This window comes from Hipposideros armiger, unplaced genomic scaffold, assembly GCF_001890085.2.
Source record: "Hipposideros armiger isolate ML-2016 unplaced genomic scaffold, ASM189008v1 scaffold_95, whole genome shotgun sequence".
Lineage (NCBI taxonomy): Eukaryota > Metazoa > Chordata > Mammalia > Chiroptera > Hipposideridae > Hipposideros > Hipposideros armiger.
This window is the reverse complement of record NW_017731445.1, coordinates 2,160,555-2,182,266: the sequence shown is the minus strand read 5'-3', so window position 1 is coordinate 2,182,266 and position 21,712 is coordinate 2,160,555. Positions and strand designations below refer to the sequence as shown.

Here is a 21,712-nt window from a genome sequence, read left to right as displayed (position 1 = left end):
CCTCCCCTCCTCGGCAGCGCCTGCATTATTTTCTCCCCGCAGGCTCGGCTTGCGCTGCTGCTGCAGCTAGGGGAGGTCGGTCGGTAGGTAGGTAGGTGGGTGGGGTGGCTGGTGGGGAGGAGATTGTGCAAGTTTTAGGAGAGGGGGTGCCCTCTTCTTCCCCACTCCCTCTACCCCCTTCTAACTCCGTCCCCTCCTCCTCCCCCCGCCTCCCTCCCTGCCCCCACCACCTTCCTCCTTTCCGAAAGGCTGGTAACTTGTTGTGAGGAGCGAACGGCGGCGGCGGCGGCACCATCCAGGCGGGCACCATGGGCACGTCCGCGCGCTGGGCGCTCTGGCTGCTGCTCGCACTGTGCTGGGCGCCGGGGGAAAGCGACACCACCGAAGCGGGTAAGTGACGACGCGCCCTTCCTCGGGCTGCCGGGACCCAGCCGGGGTGCCTGGGGTCCCCGAGGCGCGGGTCTCCTTTTGCCCACCCCCTTCCTAGGAGGAGCCTCTCCTCTCTCCTCGTCTTCCTTTCCTCCCCACCCTGGTGGTGCCTCTGAGCTGTCAGCTCCGCGGCTACGGGGAGCCGGGCTTGGGGGACGGTGGGGTTCGGGGTGTCCTAAAGCCTTGCCTGAACTAGTCTTCATTCCCTTACACTCCCACCCCCAGAGCAACGGCTTTGCCTCGTTTTTCACTCCGCCTGGCAGGAGCTGGAGAATGTGGGCTTCTGGGCCATTGAACAATGGTTCTGTCTCCTCTGCCGGGCGGAGTGTTAGGAAGGAGGCAGAGGGCTGGGCCAAGACGTGCGCGGCAGCCCGGGCCGCGCTCCTCGGACTTCAGGGATGGTGGGAGTGGGTGGTGGGTGGGAGTGGGCGTCTCCCGGGAAGCGGGCGTGGGGTGCCAGCCCGGGCAGTGAGTCCCCCGCGGTGGTGAGGGGGCGCATGTTGGGTGGGCTGCAGCCCACAGTCTACGCGGAGCTTCCAGAAGTGCGCGGCGTGCGCACCCTGACTGAGACACCCCCTTGCACCGGGCTGTCTTTCTGGAGTGCAGGTTAGAGGACGAGTGAGGTTTGAAATAGGACTCCTCTCTAGGTGATTCTCCCCTATCCCCTTTCCACACCTCCGGCAGCGTTTGTAAACCCCCTGGGTCTCCCGTATAGTTGAACGGGGGAGGGGAGTGGAACGAAGACTTAATCAGGTTAGTTTGCTGATCCTCATTCCGGTGAGATTTCCTCGAGAGGAACTGAGACCTAATCTAGTGGCTGTAATTAGCCTTCATTTTAAACAATAGATCAAAGGGAGTAGCTGGAGAGCTAGTGTGTGGCTGTGGCTTGTTGGGAGGGCGGCGGTGACTCCTGTCGAGTCCCCACAGTCTGCCGCACTGGGGTCTGGGAGCCCGGTCCTCAGCCACTCGCCCACTTCGGGCCCCACAACTTTCCTGGGCAGGCGACAGGAAGCCCTTCAACGAGGGTTCGGGCAGGATCCTGGCAGGTCCCTGAAGTGATCTTGACTTGACACCTGCCTGCCAGCTCTAAGGAACTGGGGCAGAAAGCTGCCCCTGTCCTAAGTACCCATTCCAGAATTCCTAGCTCCTTGTAGGTAGCCTGGTGGTTTAGGAGGCCCGCCTGCCTGCAGTCACGTGTCTCCCGAGTGAGAGCGAACTTTAAAGTGTGTGGTCAAGCAGCTTCTGGGGCAATACTTCGTAGGTTTTAAGCCTCCGAATGCCCCCTGCCCTTTGGTTCCATTTGTCCCGAGGCGGTGAAGCTGGGACAGACTTGTCTGCCAGCCGCGATTGGCTGGCCGCCCGGTCACGTTTAGGTTGGTCACATGGTTCCGCGGACTAGAAATTTAGCAGCCTGAGAAGCGTTATCTTTAAGGGAATGTAAAAGACCCGACAGGCTCTGCCCAACTGTTCTCTGCAATGCTTTCCCCTGCCCGGACTCCTCAGCAACTGGCGAGTGTGTCCCGAAGATGGGCTCCAAAGTGTAACAAGCCTTTAAGCCTGGAAAAAGCCTTGCTTACAACAGTTTTCAGACTCCAACATTAATCATTAATGGATGAGCAGTATTAACTTATTAAGCGATTTCTCAGAATAGTGCCATGATTTGCATCATACTTTGCATACTATTTTAAAAAAACTAAAATATATCAGAACTTACTGATGACTGTCCAGGGAGATAGGAGAAAAGATTCATTTTTGCTGCATGTTCTCATTGCTGCATGTAATTCTCTTAACATATAACTTCCCATTGGAGGTTAACTTTATCCTATAGAATGGTAGGCATGTTCCTAAACTGTTGAAATGCGTTAGTTGAAGGCATATGTTCACCTTATATTAGGTAGGTGAGGATCCCTGTTGCTCCCCTAGGTCACTTATGAAATATGTGACATGCCATGAACAGTGGAAAATAGAAACCCATACAAGACTTAAATTCTTCAAAGGGAAGGTGCCACATCCTTTTGAACTGGAGGGAATTTGGGGTTAGCTGAGGCAGGTATTAACCCTAAGCCAACAACCCAGCCTGGCTCCTGCCTGAAGTTCAAAGTTCCAGGGCATGTAGGCTGACTTTCTGGTCTTCTGCACTTACCCTTCTCCCCATCCCCACGCGGCCCCCCACACACTCAGGCACATACATTCATGGTGCTGATGTAAAATACCCTAGGACGAGGAAGGGGTGCCCTAAGATCCTGGCCAGGAACTTCAGGCAGGCTAACAAGTGAAGTTAAAATTCAGTAGAGTAGTACATCTGATTGCAAAATCTCTGGGAGTTCTAGGACTTTTTATTCCAGCCTCGGTAGTCAAGATCAGGATCTGGGGTGCCATACATTTGTTAAGGACAAAGCCTAGAAGAACAAAGGTTTTGTGAGAGCTATCCAGATATGGTTAGCAATTAGCAAAAGAGTAGACAGAACTTCTGTCATTGTAGGGGGAGGGGGTTGGTGAAATTGGCAGTACTAATAGACCTGGAGGGATAGGAGCCTGGAGGTCAAGGGGAAAATAAACCTGACTCATCCTGTAGCACCAAGGGAAGGTGTGCCAATGGTCATAACTCTCATCGAGGCCAAAGAATGAGAATGTGGGCAGGGCTTTTTAAAGGAGGGTCACTGAGTAAGAAGCCCATATTGACAGTGACAGTTTCTTGAAGTCTGGAGCAGCTCTGTTCCCCAAATCGCCTCATTGCCCACTTCACGTGACATTTAGCTAGGCACCTGTCCTGTGTCATTTGCATTGTTTTTATTGCTTGAATTCCCAGATACCTAAAGCATGTATAAAGGCTGAGTTCAGCAGAGCTGCCAAATGTTAAGATTTTAGTACAACGAAACTGCATATTTTAATTATGGCAGCCTCCATGCTCAAAAGAAGTCAAGTCCTGATTTGAAGTGTTTCTGCCATTTATAAAATTGGATGACCATAAGCTCAATTTCACTTACGTACTTCTGTTATAATTCTGGAAAAGGTGAAAAGTCGTTGCAAGCCCCTTTTGTTCTACGATGTTTATCAAACTGGTTAAGACTTAACAAGAACTCCTAGAATAGAACATGGCCATAAGATCAAGGGAACAGATAGCTCCCAGCCATATGGCTTTGGGTTTTGATCCAAAGGCCAGAAGACTCAGAGCAAGCATAGATATATAGATAACTCATTAAATACCTAGACCATTTTCTATTTCTCACAGAATTTGACAAAAACTCTTTTCAACAAGGGGAATGGTGATCAAGTCTAGGCACTCATATTTAATATTTAAGTCACCATAATTAAATTTACTTTGGATGTTGACCTTTCTTTGGAAAGCCACCTTCACATACTAGCCTCTATGAAATTAAATGCCTCAAAGGGCTATGATAAAGTCTGTGATGATGCTCATCATAAATGTACCTGCCTTAGGAGAGCTTCTGGGGTGGGCTCCTACAGCTGCTCTCCAGATGATTAGCTGATAGCCTCAAAATTGTTTAGGATGTTCCCTTCTACTTTAAATGAATCTCAAGAGAGTACTTAGGCCATAGCACAGGGACTACTTTCAAGGCAAAGAATCCAAGAATACCTTCTGCACAGGTGATGGATGAGATGTACCTGTTGAGCATAAGTAAGTGGTCCAAGGACAATTGTTTTTGCCCAGCTAAAGAGTTTTGGGCTAGGAAATCTGAGGACTGATAGCTTTTCAGAGGACTTCAAGGCCAAGTATGACTTAGCTCTTAGACAGTCTGGCTTTGTAAGTGAAAATCATCTTAATTTCACCCTGTACAGTTCTGAATTTGAATTGGTTTCTCTTTGCTAAACTCTGTTGGCGTGCAATAAAAACTCTAGACATCGTTAGAAATGCTAGACACACTGCAGAATCTAAATGAGATGGCAGGTGATACTTAAAGGAAGCACACTTTTCCCTTCATGTGAAGTTTCCTAGGAAAGCTTGGGCCAAGGGAGGTGATAAAACCTTGGTGATAGACAACGTTTTCAAGTTACTTCATGTGTTCTAACTTAGTACTTCCCTTAAACACAACATTTGCAAGTTATTCATGTGTTATAACTTAATACTCCCCCCCCCCAAACACTATGAGTAAATAGGGCTCCTAGTTTATAGACTACCTCTAATCTTTAGTTTTCCTAAGAAGACTTCCCAAGACCTGAGTTATTAACTGATCTGTAGGTTCACTATATAGGTGGTAGATTGGTGCTGACCTTCTTTTGTATATCTGCTTGAATCCACCCACTTTACCTCCATCTACTGAGCACCTGCCATATGGCACCAGGCATGGGGACACAGTGACCAGAGAGTTGGTCCCTTCCTTCCTGGCATTTAATCTAGTGAGAAAGTCAACCCAGGAAATCAATAATCCAAAGATAGTAGGAAATAGAAGTACTAGGTAAGAATGAGCGGATCCACTGTAGAAGTCAATCATAAAAGAGGCTGATAGCAGCTGAAAATTGCTATAGTTCCCACATGCTATCTGGGTTACAGCTAATGAAGTTTCCTCCAAATCACCAAGAACTTAGACTCTAATGTGACAAAGCCAGAAGCTATTCTATCTCTGCAGATGATCTTACAAAGGTGGCATTGATTTGAGCACAATGGATTGCTGCCAACCTTGCCAAAGTGTGCTAACACGTGTCAGAAGTAAAATCCTTGTCCCCTACATCAAATTTCTAACTTTACCAGTGAGCCACTGCTAACTTTCCCTTTGTGTCAGAACCTCTCCTCACGTAGAAATGAGGCCAACATACTCAAACTGACACACTCATTCTGACCGATAAGTGTGGAAAAGTGCACTGTTTTAAATGATAAAGTATCACAAAGATGATATGAAAGTAGCCTCATAGGCATAGGGACCGGTTGCCTTTATAACCTAGAGTCTTTCAAAGTAGTTTAACTTGTGAAACAACTGGTCACACTTGGCTTCAAGTTCAGAAAAGCTAGGAAGAAGGCTTTGAAAAAAATTCTAGAGAAGACCAGTTTTGTTAGTGAATTAACAAATCAACTGATGCATCCAGGAATACTCACTAGTGCTTAAAGGATCTTTTGATGTCAGGCACCAGGTTCCAAGTTACAAAGAAATTCCAGGTCCTGCCTTAGGGGATCTCCATTTGTAGAGATGGAAACAGGCAGGTAAGGGCATCTCAGTATGTGGCAGCTGTGCAACAGGTGCCAGGAACTACAGGAAAGCAGCCAGACCACACCTAACTGGTCAAGAAGGGAATTGGCCTCATTCAAGGGGTGTCATCTGAGCCCACTCCTGGTAGATAAGTGAACAGGGCTAAGTAACATGAGCAAACCAAGACAAAGCGACAGTGAGGGCACAGGTCTGGGGAAGTGAGTGGGGCCTCTTGGTATAGCCTGAGCAGATGGCAAGTGGTAACTAAGAGGGAAAAGTCGGGGGAAGTAGGTAGGGAACTAGACTCAATTCTGGAGCCATTGGGAGCCTGGAAGTGATACTATCCTTGGCACTTCGGGCCATTCTAGGTTGCTTAAATCACCACCATCTTGATTTGGATATGGAACAAGGCAGCCTAGAGACAGAGGAACAGGAGACAAATTTAGATCAAGTGAGACGAGGGCTTGGCCACAGCCAGGGCTTGATGGCAAAATGTCAGGGGAGAAGAATCTGGGCTCATTATTGGACTACTGGTTTAGAGTAAGTGATGGGGCCAATCAAAGATGGGCCCCATGAGAGAGGAGGACAGATTTTAGAAGAAATTGTATTCTGCATGCTGTTAAGGCATGGTTAAGGCATCTAGATAAATTTTACCTACCTAGTGGACACAAAGGCTTTATATCAGGTTGTCAGCATAATGTCTGTTGCAAGACTGGCATTTACCACCAATGTCCATCCAGTGATGGGTATGAGGGCTTATGCGGGGTGAAGACCATATATTCCAACCCTGAAAGTTACCTCCATGGTACTAGAATCTTAGCCTCCTAACCTTCCTGCAGTGGTTTCAATGTGTGATCAGGGACCAGCATTGTCAGCACCATCTGGGAACTCATTAGAAATGCAAACTTGGGCCCCAGGCTTGATCCACTGGATCAAAATCTCTGGGGGGTGGGGGAGGCAGCATTGTGTTTTAACAAGCCCTCCAGGGGATTCTGATGCAAATGAGCTGAGGATCACTGATTTAGTGGTTTACCACCCACAAAAACGAATAACTTCCAATCCAAAGAATATCAGGAGGTTCTTTGCTCTGACTTGACCTATATACCTTAAGCAAGAAAACCAAGCACAGTATTCCCCTTGAAAAAGACCTGCTGAGTATGCTCCATCAGCATTTTAAAAAAGTTAAAATGGGGAAAGGGCTCTGTCTCAACAATAAAGCTGTTAGGATAGTGTCATCTTGACAAGTAAAACTACCTAATTCTGGATTAATTAAACTGATTCTACTGTCCAAGTTACAAATCGACAGAATATTCTAGAAGGAAGTAATCCTGAGTCAGGTGTTCTAGTTTGTATGCGTACCAACTAGTTTGTATGATCAGAAGCACAGTATCTGGAGCCAGACTGCTGGGGTTCAAATTCTAGTTCTGTCCAGAGTGACCTTGGGCAAGTACTGTACTTCCCTTCTCTGAACAGGTTTCCCGACATATAAAAGGGGAATAGTAGCACTGACTGTGTAGAACTGAGAATTAAATGAATCAAGAGACTGAAGTCTTAGAGCAGTGTTTGGCTAACAACACCACCACAAAAAAAATTGCGTGATTTATTCATGATCCATAAGAAGACCTCAATCTGATGTAAATTGGAAAAAAACAACAAAACAAAACTATTTGACAATTGAACTGTAAGATTCACTTATTTGAGTGAATAAGAAGGGTTAACTTAAGTAGTTAACAGTTTTTAGCTGGCCCCCACCTGGTGCTTAAGGCCAGAACACAGCCTTTGTGCTGACTATCTCGGGCACCTTCTTCTTTAGTTCCTCTTACTAACCTTCTTCCCTGTAGGTAAGCTTTGCTGACTCTTCCTAAAACAAGTTTTTGCCTATGAATAGAAAGACTAGCATTTAAAGTGGCAAGCAGTAGAAGTGAGCCCAACTAAAAATAAATGCCCTTGGCAGCCCCAGAAGTGCCAAAACAAATGGACTGAAGAAATTCCAGTGAATGATAACACCCGCATGCTGGAGCAGTGAGGAGGGGTGTGAGGGATTGCAATACTTGGCCCTGCTCATCCTGGCTGTGTGGCAGCCTGAGCCCCTCTGAGCAGGTTGAAGTTCATGTCTCAGCCTGATATTCCGAAACATCTCCATATGCTGGGCATTCCTGTGCGACACGCCTGCAAAGGTGCCGCGTGGAGCCCCGCAGGGAAATCGGGAGCCCACTGTCAAGCCTTGGTATTTATTGACTTGAAGGTCTGTGCAGTTTTTACTGAAGCTTACACATTGTTCTTCCATGTTAACCCTTGCAGGGACAATTAGACAACGGCAGGCTGACTTCTATTTGCATTAAAAACCCTGAGTTTCTTGGACCCAGTGACCTGCCAACATATCTGGGTAGCAACGTTAACTATTTAGGTAAGCAAGGCTCCCGGGACATGGGCGCCTTGAAGTAAGTTTGCATAGTGTGATTCCATATGTGTTCTTAAGTGAGTGGTCCTTGGACACTTCTGAGCATTCATTCATTACAAATTTAAATAGCCATGTGTGTGACTAGGTACTAATGACTTAGCACCCCCTAACCCAAAGGGGCAGGGGTATTCATTTGAAGTATTAGAACTAGAAGGAAACCTAGAGCTAGTCCAACAGTGATTTCTTCAAGCAGTAGAGCCCTTTTCAAATTCTCACACAAAACTCCAACAGTCAAAAGAAAGCCTTCCTGCTTCAAACCAAGGTGGAACACCCAGGTTCCCACCATCTTGGCATGTCCCCCCACTTCAACAACCCCTTTAGCCCTAAGGCATCCCTGTGAAACCCTATGGGACCCACTAAAAATCACATTTACTCCAAATTTTCACCTTTCTGAGCAAATAGATTCTGGAATATAGAGAACCCAGAGCCTCTACTTCTAAGGTTATTTTTTGAGGCATCATGGGTGTTAGCTGAGCCTAAGAATTAAAAGAACCTCGGGTGTAGATGATTTCAAGCTCAAAATGTTCTCTTTATGAAAGTACAATACTGAACGTGAGACTTAACTGTCATGGGTGGAAATAGACTACAGGTCCATAAGCCTGTAATCCCAAAGCTTGGGAACCCAAAAGCTTCTTAGCTCGTGCGGTGCTTTCGACTCTCCTCAAGCTCTGCACAGAAGCAGCCTTCCCAGTTGAACACCAGAGGTGTAAAAGGTGGAATGTTTTGGAAACTTGCACAGAAAACCCAGTGTTGTAGACAGGTGGCCGAGGTCTCAGCTTTGGATTTTGTGTCTGAGGTCTCGCCACTCTGCGTGATTCAGGGAATCGGCAGAGCTCAGGAGCACTTTCTGCCCAGTCACAATCTCTGGGGAAAAAGTGCTTAGGAAACCAAAAGACATGACCATAAAGCATAGGTCTTGATTCATCGCACTCTGAAGGGTCCTTTATACAGCCCGCTGGCCTTACCCACCCCACCCCGCTCTGGCTCCTTTTTTGAACCAGCAGGGACATTCAAGAGCATAACCTCAGTTGTTCCCCTTCCTAATGGAAAGCCGAGGGTGTGTCAGGAAGAAGGCTGGGTGGAGTGGAAACATCTGAGATAAGGAAAGGTAGACATTAAAGTCCTTTTTGTTTTAGGCGGTTGGAATAAACACTAAGAAAATGCCTAAGCCTTCTCAGTATGGACGCTGGAAGCAGCATTGCCAGGATTTTACTACCATTTGTTATTGTTGGTAGCTTGTGTATTGCAACTACATTCAGAGACCCTCTCTAAGGAGATATTGGACTAAACATCAGCCTTAGGATATTATGCGCTCATCTTTAATCCCAGGCCAGCTTGAATGCCTATAAAGTCTGTAGCTTCAAAACTCCTTTTGAAGGAGATCTTCCAGGTACCTAACCCTGAAGTGGAAAACCATCATTTGACACCTACTTTTATTTTATTTATTTTTTAATTTTTTAAAAAATTTATTTATTTATTTTTATACCTGAGCCATCCTGCCACCCGTTGGCAGCTCAGCTCGGGCCGGGACTCGAACCGGCGAACCTGTTGCTCACAGCTCGCACTCTTGAGCGAGCTCTTAGCCAACTGAGCCACTCGGCCGGCCCCTTTGACACCTACTTTTAAGTCCCTGTCCCACTTTGATCTGATGGTTACCTTTTGACAGTGTAGATATCAGCACCAGTGTTTTCGTCTCGTTTTGACTAAACAACCACCTTTGGTAACTACAGCTTTTAAAAAATCCAGAGCCTTTCAGTCTGCACAGCATCTTAACTGTAACCTGACTATTCTTTCCAAGTGTATTTATATCTGTGTACTCTGACTACAAATTGCTCTTTTTCTATTTTCAAATAAAGCACTCAAAGTAGATTCTTATCACTCCCACAGCCTTCAAAGGTAGTAGGGATATAGAACTACTGCCAATCGCCCCTGGAACAGGTACCCCAACACTGAGCACATTGAGAATATATTGAGACTACAGTGATGATGAGGGGAGGCAGCCAGTTCCTTCATATTTGGTTTAGGTATAAAAACTAGGAGGCGACAACACCCTTTAACCTCCCTTTGTTTGCCCTTCTAAATCCTAAGTATCTTATACCTAATAAAATAGTTGTGGAACAAATGAATAGTATGAAATGTAGGTAGGAAATGCCATCGAATCATACTGCTTTGTATCTGGGTCCCAGCTTAACTAGTCTCTTGGGAGGAGAGTGATACAACAGGTTTTAACCAAGTACATTCAGTACCTAAAGGAACCACATCCGTATGGTAAACTTGACTTGGACCAACTTTTCATCTGCCTGGAATTAGCCACAAAGCATAGAATGTTCCCAGAAAGTAGGGAGTAGCTGATAGTAGGGAGGCGAGAGCATTGTGTGCATAACACAAGAGTTCAGTCTGTGCTTGTTGCTGCAGCATCTGTTCTTATGCCATCACGCCACAGCTGCTGATGTGCAAAGGTGGCAAGAAATGGGAAGCCCCTCTACTGGAAAAGCCTTCCAAAGTAATCTGTGCGAACTGTATGGCTCTGCAGGGTTTCTCAGATATTTGCAGGATTTCTGCATGAAGCAACCAGATCTTTGTCTTTTATCTCAAAGAAATCACTCCCTCCACAAGGACAGGGCTGCTAAGGATAGGAAATGCTTGAACATCACCTGTCCCATGCCAGGCAAACCAACTAAGAGCCCACTTACAAACATTAGTTCATACTACTATGTGAATTACATATCCATACATTGCACATAGGAAAATGGAGATTCAGAGAAAAAGAATCCAGGTCTGTGGCTCTACCTTACTTTGCTTCCTCCCATCACTAAATTACAAAGAATCTCCATATGCCCCTTAACTGTACCTTCTCGATGCTTTTTATCTTGGAGCGGTTTTGTAAACATGTCTTTTTCCGATCAGACCTCAAGTTCTAAGGTAGGCGCCATGTATTATTAAATCTGTCTCCCCTCTCTTTGCCACCCCTCCCAAATCTCCTTTACTTTGCTTGTAATAAGAGCACCACCATTCATGAATAACAGTATGGAATGTGGACCAGACATACCGTGAAAAGATTAGGATTTGCCTGTGTGATTATAGCCACACACGTGACTACACAGATGAGAGAAATGAGTCCAGAGGCAGATGAAAATGCCCCAGTGGTCTCTGGGCAATCTAGTATAGGTGCCTTCTATCTTGGTCTGGCTGCATTGGCCCAAATTACTATTCCAGCCACCATGCCCAACTTTCAGGAACCAGAAAGGAAAAAAGGGAAGGAAAATGGATCCCCTGTTCCTCTGAGGATATTTTCTAGAAGTTGTATGTACCATTCCTGCTTACATCCCATTAGCCAGAACTTAGGTTCATGGCTACACCTCGCTGTGAGGCTGGGAAATCTAGTCTTATCTAGATGGTGTGTACCCAGCTAAGAACTCAGTTACTGTCAGTCACTGCCCCAAGACCTAGCCAACTCTGCCCCCTAGAATGTGATAGCCTGCTGAGTCTGCAGCTGTCTTTCCCAAAGGACCCCTATCCATGGGTTTGGGGTAACTTGCATCTCTAATGTACCAGCCTTGTATCCCAGGCTTAGCTAAGTGTTCCTTCCTGATTTTAGGAAGAAACGCCAAATGTGACCTTTCCCAATTCCAGTGCACAAATGGCCGCTGTATAACGCTGTTGTGGAAATGTGATGGGGATGAAGACTGCGCTGATGGCAGCGATGAAAAGAACTGTGGTGAGTAAAGAGTTTGACGATCGCACTTGCCACCTCACCACGACTTATGCATCTTATTGAAAAGTAATGATGCTGTCTTAGTTTCTACAAAGGTATCGAGACTCGGAAAACAGAATCCACTCCTAAGACTTGTTTTGAGCTAGAGTCTAAAGATTCTGTACTTCCTGGTCTCGAGGAATATAATTGAATGTTTGACATAGGGTTCTCAATTTGAATACAGAATGTTGAGTATACAGTGGAGTTCCTTTTAAATGACAGGACCTGGTTTATCTTAGATCAGGCAAACATTTGGTATAGGAAGCTAGGAGAAGAGAGGGGAGGACCAGAAGATTGCTTAGGACAGACTTTCCTTTTTAAATTCTCAAATGGTTCTGATCCTAAAAAAAAGAAAGCCATGGACTGTGAGAAGTCCCTAAAGTTTCAGGAGATTAATTAACTCCTGGCATAGAAACTGCAACCCAGCACAGATCAGAGATCAGATAAGAATAATTCTTTTTTAATTCTCAGCCGACAATAGATACTAATTCTAAAGCATGAGGCAGGGTGGAAGACACCTCTCCCAAGAGAATGGGGATATACTATCATACCCACTGATCAACATTCATCAAAAGATCCCTATGAGAAATGCCTGTTTACACCACCTATATATCCTCATGTCAAACCCAAACAGCTGAGAACTGCATGTCAAGATGACATTTAGGTACCTTGAATATTATTATACATGCTGAAGTTTGCTTTATGATCCCTTTGTTCTATGTTATAAAAATCCCCCCAAAAAATGTTGTGTGTGAACGTAGGTGATAATACTGTCATTTGCCTTTTAAAAGATGTTAATATAAAGATGTCCACTCTGCAAACTAGAAATACAGAAGAAAAATAGAAGCTTAATGTAGAGTTAATCAACTGTCACCTTGTTACCTGCTTCCTCATGCATGATTACTAAAATGTTACGGTGTAAATATTGTGGCAGACTGTCCTATTCCTGAGCTCTCAGAGCAATACCATGGATGCTTTCATGCCAATATGTGCATTAGTGGCTCATTTGGAAGCATAGGAAGTACCTTCTACAGTCTTAGCGAAGAAACTTCTCTCTACTGTCAGGACCAAGAATTGTTCTCTTGTGCAACACTTTTCCATCATTGGCATTCTAACATGAAGATTTTCATCTCCTCTATAAGACATTGAGTTCCAAGCTGTTTCTGGATTACTGAGATAATATATATAATAATAATTCCCTCACTAAATACCCCACTAGTAGGACCTCACTGTTGTCAACTGTTCTCTTGATTTACATAGCCATTCTTCCTCTATTTTAAACTTACATATTTGGCAAAACCCATTGTTTTTCCCTAGAAAATAATTATTCTCTTTATGTTTGGGATGTCTTCTTTTGTACTACGACTAACTCAGTAGAAACTAACCTTGATCATATAAGGGGTTATTACTGGCTTTTCCTGTAATAGTCTCTGCATGAATAACTTCTAGCCACATGGCAAGGGGATTTGGAAGAGGTGAGGAGGTAGATGTATATGCAGTCAAGATCATGTAAGGTGGGAAAAATTAAATATATTCTTGACCAGAATTTTTCTCTGCCTCCCAGGTATGAAATTAGAGAAGGAAAGTGGGAGCACTGCTCAAGGAAATGCTGAATGCTTATTTTGAGATATTCCTCCATGGAAAGGGGAAGCCACTTCCTATTTTTTCTGTCTAATCTCTTGATATTGAACTTGGTTACAATTTCAGCTGGGCTCTTTCTTTCAAGCATGTCATTTAGCATATTTAGTCAACTTCAGCTTGGACTCCACAAGCCATGTGTTTCTGTTGTTCTAGTAACTCATTCTGTGTTGGGCTGGGCTGATTAATAACTTAGATACCCTAAGTATGTAACTGGTAGTACTCTTGCCCTGCGGCTCATCTAAATTTTTATCCATCTCTCAAGGCCCAGTTCAAACGGCCTTTTGTTACCCTCCCAGTCTATGCTCAGAATGGAGAGAGATGAATTCTAGCAATTTTTCTGTCCCTGTTTATCTTTTGCTCACTTTGTAATACAGCCAATCTTTCCTGTCCCTGTAATATTTTGTACTTTTTAAAATCATGTGGTCTCTTCACAATGATTCCCTATCCCCTCTTTTGCAAATTCTGAGGACTATCACAGGCTGTGTGGCTCTTCAGGCCCTCTGACATCTTCTTACATGCTCAGGAGAACACGGGCCTTGGATAGCACTTAAACGTTAACACTCGGATTTGAGTATTTCAGTGATTTTAGAGATAGGTGTGAATCTTAAGAGCTAACGTGACCTTTCTTGTTTCCTTGGCTACACAATTCAAGGAGATACATAATCCTTTTTGAGATATCACCATAATTCCTCATCTTGAGTTCTAGAAATTAACTTTAATCACCATCTCCCCCCTTTATAATACCGGAGGCTAAACCAGGGTGGTCCACTAGTTGAGGGCATTCTAAACTCTGAGAGTTGTACCTAGCTTGAACACCTGACTTAATCAGTCTCTTTCAAATTTTTAGCTTCTGGCCAGCTTCTGATTTATCATTACAGAGTATTTGTTAGAGAAGAATGTTTTACACCAGAAATTCAGATAAAAGGTATAGGCACACATGCAAAAAAAGACTATAGCCTGACAAGGATGAGCCTACACTACCCTATATGGCAGTTTTTCAAGACTCTTCTCACTTCCCGACTTCCTCATAGGGAGGGTGACCAAGCTGCCTGATTTGCTTAGAAAAGTGGTGGTTTATACTTATCTTCCTGGTGTAATGAACAGTGTTCTCTTTCTACTGAGATTGTTCCAATTTGGACAACAGATTGCATGGTCACCCGAACGATAGGAGAAAAGGCCTGCCCTAGTAAGAATTAGTAGCAGAGCTGATATCTCATTGTGGGCTATTTTAACTCTAGCAGTCAGTGATGGATATTGGCAGCTTCCTTAGCAGCTTCCATGATTTTGACCTGGTTTCTATCCTGGATTCTAAACATGACCTCCCTTATACTTGGATTTCAGCTTTCTCTGTTTCTTACTGAATGGGGTCCTCTGCCTCAATAGACTGGTAGGGGTGACAATATTTAGTACTGGGGTTTGGCCTTCTATCTCTATACTAAACTCATGTGTTGTTAAGAGATGCCCCTAGAACAATTATACAATGATCCAGCCAGAAGATGGAATGTGTGGCTATTAAATTTAGGAAGGACTTGAATGAGCTAGAAGAAAAGCATGGGAATGAAATTATTACTTAATCTCAACATTATAAAACAGGCAAGAGTTATAAGATATCCCAGAGGGGTAAGATAATGGGAAACCTTTGTTGTACCTTGACTTTAGTATCCTCTAAATCTCTCAAATGACCACCATGCTCCTCTAGGGGAAAGAAAAAAAAGATTTTTCTAAGGTTCTCCTGGCTATTGGCAGTTGGGTGCTAATTAACTCAGATTTGGGGAGTAAAACATGTCAAAATGCAGTTTTGCCCCCACTGAGAATATAGGGCTCTTGGGTAAGTGATTTCGACTTTAACCATGCAAATAAACTTTTGTAGTGAAGAAAACATGTGCGGAGTCTGACTTCGTGTGCAACAATGGCCAGTGTGTCCCCAGCCGATGGCAGTGTGATGGGGATTTTGACTGTGAAGATGGTTCTGATGAAACCCCAGAACAGTGCTGTGAGTGTGACTTGCTTTGGACTTGAACTTTTCCAAGCTGTTCTGTGTCTCATAGCTCTAAGTTTTGTTTAATCCAATACTTGGTGTTAGTTTTCCTTTGACTCCCTTAAAGTATAGGCCAACTGACTTCAAAGTCAGTCAGGTCATTAACAGTTGATGAGTGTACTTTCTAGAGTATTCTCCCTAGTCTAACAAGACTGACGTTCTCTTGGGTAGCTTCACTATTGCATATTTAAGACTGAAGCCTGCAGGTTTCATTAAGAACTCCTTGACTAGGTGCACAGATTTCAAATGTATGATAATGATGAATCTGAGCAGATGGTACTCTGGTCCTGGAAGCTAAGTCAAGATGTGAGGGTCCCCCACGGGCCAAGTATAAGCTTTTAAATGCACAGCTTTTTCATGTTATAAACAAAATCTATTATTGAAGCGGTAAAGTGGCTAGAAGTAGGGCCATATAGTGATTTTGAACAAACATGTAACCTAAAGGTATTTGTTCTTCAATAAGAAAAAATTCATAGCTATGCAAATGATTATCTGTGTCCTTAGGCTGATATTCAGGAAAAAGTCTGAGATCATAGAAGAGGATGACTTGGGATTATTTGAAAGCCAAGGTGAAGAAAGCCTTAGAGTTCATTTTGAGGCAGTGGAGACCTCTGGAAGCACCAAAAGTGGAGGACTAACATAAAGTTTTGGTCTGGAAAATGGTTACCAAAAAAAGTCAAGCAGAAAGGAAAAATAAGTGTGTGATACTAATTGTCTAGGCAAGAAGGCGGGTGGGTGGGAGAGTAATAAGAATATTAGTGAAGGCAGATGAGCTACCACAGGTCAAGGCAGGTTCCATAAAGACCGAGCCCCAAGTTCTAGTGGAGATGACCCAAGAAAGCCAAGAATTAGGGGATGTCCCTACTTTGCAGGATGTAAATCTAAAGGAGGTTGTCAAGGAAGGAGAACTGTAAAGGAAGCTAGGAGGAAGACGCCACAGGTGTTAGACCAGCTGGCCTTTAATGAGTTGGGATTAGATATCTGGGTGTGCCACTTGATAGCCAACAGATAAATAATGGTCAAGGAGCAGGCCAGCCAGTAAACCTAACCCTGCCAACTAAAACAAAAGCCAGAACTGGGGATGCCGCAGAACCCCAAAGGAATAACATGGTCGAGGCTCTCAGGTGTACTGGCAGGTGGAATAGGTTGGCATGGCTTCTACGCAGTGGAGCTGGTGAAGGATCTACCCAGGCTTTAACTAGTGAGTCAAATTTCACCAGTATGCCAGGCCGCTGAGTTACAGGTGTTACCACTTCCAAGCAGCACGGGAGCAGCAACTTGGCACTGATAAGTTTGGAGGCTCTTTTGAGACTGTATATCGTCAACAGATATGAGAACATGCCGCATAAATTCAATCAGCTGTGGCGCCCATTCTACTCAGTGTATCCCAGTGTCCTGGAGATGTGATGGTGAAAATGATTGTGACAGTGGAGAAGATGAAGAAAACTGTGGTAAGAAGATCAGTGTGGAGTGGCTTATCCCAAAGACCCTTTTTCTCAAAGAAGGGTGGGCAGGGGACGCTAACATAAGCATAAAGATGCAGTCACGTTGACTCGCTTTTCAGAGACTTCACTATCTGCTCAACTACTTGTCTTTCCTAACTGCCCTAAAAGTCTCAAAGAAGTCCACATGGTAAATGGCCATTGCTTGCTTTGGTGTTTCTTCTAGGCAAATAGAAATAAGAAGGTAAGTCATTCAAGGCACTGAACACTTAGAAGTAGCTCACTAAAGCACCAATGGTATGGGCTTTTATCTTTGTTAGGCCTTCCTCACTTTGGGTCAATAAAGCTAGAAGGGGACGAGGGCCATTCCTAAGGTCTAAATTGGATCTGCTTATTGGAATATATTACTTGAGTATCATATAAGCATGTCCTAAGTCCCCAAGCTGATTCTATTTTAACCCTTCCAAAAGTTAAACTGGCACGGAGGTGTTCATTAACATCGTGCGAGCGGGCACCCAAAGAAAACTCTACCCAGCTGGTGGCACCTTTGTTTCCTGTCATAGTTCCTACCTGTGAAAGCCAACTCTGTTTCTTATCCTTTCATGCTTCTATTCTTGGAAAAATGTGTAATAAATGCTACATGTTAAAGGTGAGGCCCTGGGAAAATCTCTAGGTTGAACAAACATTGCTGTGAATGCTCTTTCAAGCTACCGCCCGTTTTATAGGGCTTCTACAAATACAGCTTCCAAGTCTGACAAGCATGGGCCCCTGACTCGGTCACAGTGCACATGTGAGCTAAGGGCACCTGCAGTTGAAACAACAGTCTTGTCACCTTCTGAGGTCAATACCACTGCACCTAGTCCAATGAGTTTTGGTGTTTAATCCTAGCACTGAGCTTTACGTATGTATTAGTAAGCCCTGGAGCTGCCAAGTGTTTCCCTCTTAAATCTACACTTTGCTTCCCAAGAGAGTCGTGGTCTCTACCCTAATTACCACCAAATTGTGACTTTCATTCATTTGGCTAGAATCTGAGTCAAAGTACAAACTGGCTACTCTGACTAGCTTATCATGATTAGTATACCTGGCTGTTAGATAGAGATGGTAGCCCTCAAAGTGATTTCTAAAATGCCTATTTAAAACCTGTTATTCCTGATCCTCATTTAAAGGATCAAAAGAGAAAAAACCATGTATGGTGTTATAACATAATGGCTTTTTTTTTGGTGATAGTGTTGTAAAGCTTATTATGAGTATCTATTTATCTGAATACCTGATGCATGATAGTCTCAGTTAATGATGTGGCCTGGCCTGATAAGCAGTATGTCCATTTAAAGATAGCTCAGCCTTCCAGAATGAAATCCCTTGTTACAGTTTAAGTTATTGATCACTGTTCCTGTAAGAGTCCATTGTGGTTCTCATCTCAAATTAATTTCTAGTCTTCAGCTCTTTTCTTGGTCCTTGATTTCTGTTCTTATTCCATTGTCCCTGCATCTCTTACATGGTGAGACTATGTCCTAGTATTCCAGGAAACTTAGAGATTGACATAATTCCACTGGAGCTTTTAAGTTAAGCTAGAAAGCTGGATTCATGATCAAAGCTCTGCAGGTTAGATGTTGGGACAAGAGTCTTGAAAGGACCCATCCTAATACACTTGCAATGGGGCATCCTCTCTCTCAATAGGCAACATAACGTGTAGCGTGGATGAGTTCACTTGCTCTAGTGGCCGCTGCATCTCCAGGAATTTTGTGTGCAATGGCCAGGATGACTGCAACGATGGCACCGATGAGCTCGACTGTGCCCCGCCATCCTGTGGCGCCCACGAGTTCCAGTGCAGCACCTCCTCCTGCATCCCCCTCAGCTGGGTATGCGACAACGACGCAGACTGCTCGGACCAGTCTGATGAGTCCCTAGAGCAGTGTGGCCGCCAGCCAGTGATACACAGCAAGTGCTCAGCCAGCGAGATCCAGTGTAGCTCCGGCGAGTGCATCCACAAGAAGTGGCGATGTGATGGGGATCCTGACTGCAAGGACGGCAGCGATGAGGTCAACTGTCGTAAGTAGCTTTATCATCCCTACAGCACGGTCAGTTCTCTTCCATGGGTCAACTGCGGACCATCTGGCTGGCTTCATTCCATGGTGTTCCCTCCCTCTGTAGCTTCTCAAACCTGCCAGCCTGACCAATTCGAGTGTGAGGATGGCAGCTGCGTCCATGGCAGCAGGCAGTGTAATGGTATCCGAGACTGTGTCGATGGCTCTGATGAAGCCAACTGCAAAAATGGTAAGGGTCTCTTCTTGTGGGTTAGTCAAGGGGCTGCTCTGATCAGACCCACTAAAGGAATCTCTCTTTGTAGACAATCAGTGCCTGGGCCCTGGAAAATTCAAGTGCAAAAACGGAGAATGCATAGATATCAGTAAAGTATGTAACCAGAAGCAGGACTGCGAGGACTGGAGTGATGAGCCTCTGAAAGACTGTCGTAAGTGAAGGGGTTGCTTGAGGACCGAGTGAGGAAGGTTAATTAGATCAGGCATAGCTAAAGCTGTTTGGGCCTGGCATAATGTCTGGTTAGAATACTTGCATGAAATCAGTTCAATTGTTGGCCTTAAGAGTGAATTTTTATGACTTTAAAGCCCAAGCAGTGACAAACTAGTGCATAATAAAGTCATAAAGCTATGGAACTAGAGAAGTTACCACAGATAGCCTGAATTTTAAATGTTAATAGGACAAATATCAATGTGGACTAATGTGTCAAGTAACTCGACTACATTTTTATTTCAGATGTAAATGAATGCTTGGTTAATAACGGTGGATGTTCCCATATCTGCAAAGACCTGATTATAGGTTACGAATGTGACTGTGCAGCTGGGTTTGAACTGATAGACAGGAAAACCTGTGGAGGTGAGTCAAAGCAGAGAACCTAAACCCCAGGGATGATGGGAAAAGACAGCATATCTCTGTCGGTTATTTCAGAACAGCAAGACTAATTCTAATTTCCCTCCTAGATATTGACGAATGCCAAAATCCAGGAATCTGCAGTCAAATTTGTATCAACTTAAAAGGCGGTTACAAGTGTGAATGTAGTCGTGGCTATCAAATGGATCTTGCCACTGGCGTGTGCAAAGCAGTAGGTAAATGGACTTGCATGGGTGTTGCTGTGGTACCTTTATGAGTAAGTGCTTATGAAAGGTACAGCCCGTGACTACAATAGTCAAACTAAATATGAAACTAAAATAGCATTTGAGAGAAATGCTACTAAACTCACTGTTGCAATATCATAGGTTAAACAGAAGATCATTTCTCCAGATGCCTACCTTGGTCAATTCCTTTTGCCTATGATACGTGAACCCCTACCACGTTTGCTTACTTTCTGCTTCCAAAACTTGAGTACAATTCAAATAAGTAACTTACTCATCAGCCCCGCCCTATTATTGAATGCTGTGACCCCAGAACTGCCTTCTTAAACAGTAGGGAGCGCTCGCAGGTCCCAGGGGCATGGACTCCAGCAAAAGCAATTCTGAGGTGTTTAGCAGCGCCTTCACTTTCTCAGGGCTCCTCTGTTGGGAGGAGGTAACTTAGAAGGACCTGGCCTTCTGACAGCGAAACTGAATGAACTTGACTCCTGTCTTGCAGGCAAAGAGCCAAGTCTGATCTTCACTAATCGAAGGGACATCAGGAAGGTTGGCTTAGAGAGGAAAGAATATATCCAACTAGTTGAACAGCTAAGAAACACCGTGGCCCTTGATGCTGACATCGCTGCTCAGAAACTATTCTGGGCTGATTTGAGCCAAAAGGCCATCTTCAGGTAACTTTCAGTTCCATCCTTGGGGTCTTGGCCTACAAGTCATGGTCACTCGGTCTGTGGGAAGGTTTGGGGGAATGTCTTTTGTATCTAGCTCCAATCTAGCATCTAACTAGCTGGGAATAGTAAATCTAAAACATTGATTCTTTAATTTTTAAATTGCTATCAGTTCCTCATTAGAAACTAACAGTTGCCTATGAAGTAAAAGATGGCTACAGCTATAAGATTATAACAGGTGACATCTTAATTTCTCCTATTTTCTCCCCTTTCTGTAGAGTGAACAGAGAACTGTTTATAGTTGTTACAAATAGAAATGGTAGTACAGCTTTTTCTTAATAGGAACTATAGAAACTCAGATGATGGCTCCATTTAGAAGTGTGTCGTTCTTGCATATAGAATATATACCAGCAACTAGAGAACCTCCATTATTGTTGACTTAGTATCAGTAAGCAGCACCATTAAGTAATTTGAGTAGTGAGTTCTGGGGTTACTAGAGTTCTTTCTGAACAAAGTTGTTGACCATTTTGTAAGCAGAACATCCATTCTCCAGGCTCTGATGGTGTCAAACTCGTGAATTTCTTGTGACCTATTCTATTTCAGTGCCTCAATTGATGACAAGGTTGGTACACATGTTAAAATGATCGACAATGTCTATAATCCTGCAGCCATTGCTGTTGATTGGGTGTACAAGACCATCTACTGGACTGATGCGGCTTCTAAGACTATTTCAGTAGCTACCCTAGACGGAACCAAGAGGAAGTTCCTGTTCAATTCTGACTTGCGAGAGCCCGCCTCCATAGCTGTGGACCCGTTGTCTGGGTTTGTATCCTGTGTTTTTCATCACATAGCCTTTTGGATGCTGTCTGTGTAGGCCAGGAGCTTTCCTCATTCCTGAAGTAGAACTGAAATACCAAGACTTATCAGCTGCCTACAGCAAAGAATTGTCCAGGTCAAGATGTGAGTGATGCCACGGTTGAGCAATCCTAGGAGGGCCTCATCCATCGGACAGG

General features: G+C 44.3%; 1 protein-coding gene across 3 annotated transcripts in view; it reads left to right on the top strand.

Moving 5' to 3' along the window:
- VLDLR (very low density lipoprotein receptor) overlaps positions 1–21,712 on the top strand; it is a 31,285-nt gene continuing 9,573 nt past the window's right edge. For all 3 annotated transcript variants that reach the window (XM_019645903.1, XM_019645904.1, XM_019645902.1), the window contains exons 1-12: positions 1–87; positions 249–390; positions 11,633–11,752; positions 15,300–15,422; positions 16,796–16,918; positions 18,587–18,958; positions 19,061–19,183; positions 19,257–19,379; positions 19,682–19,801; positions 19,906–20,031; positions 20,534–20,705; positions 21,303–21,521. In XM_019645903.1, coding sequence (XP_019501448.1) covers positions 309–390; positions 11,633–11,752; positions 15,300–15,422; positions 16,796–16,918; positions 18,587–18,958; positions 19,061–19,183; positions 19,257–19,379; positions 19,682–19,801; positions 19,906–20,031; positions 20,534–20,705; positions 21,303–21,521 — 1,703 coding nt within the window. In that variant the 5' untranslated portion in view covers positions 1–87; positions 249–308. The remainder of the gene's footprint in view (positions 88–248; positions 391–11,632; positions 11,753–15,299; positions 15,423–16,795; positions 16,919–18,586; positions 18,959–19,060; positions 19,184–19,256; positions 19,380–19,681; positions 19,802–19,905; positions 20,032–20,533; positions 20,706–21,302; positions 21,522–21,712) is intronic.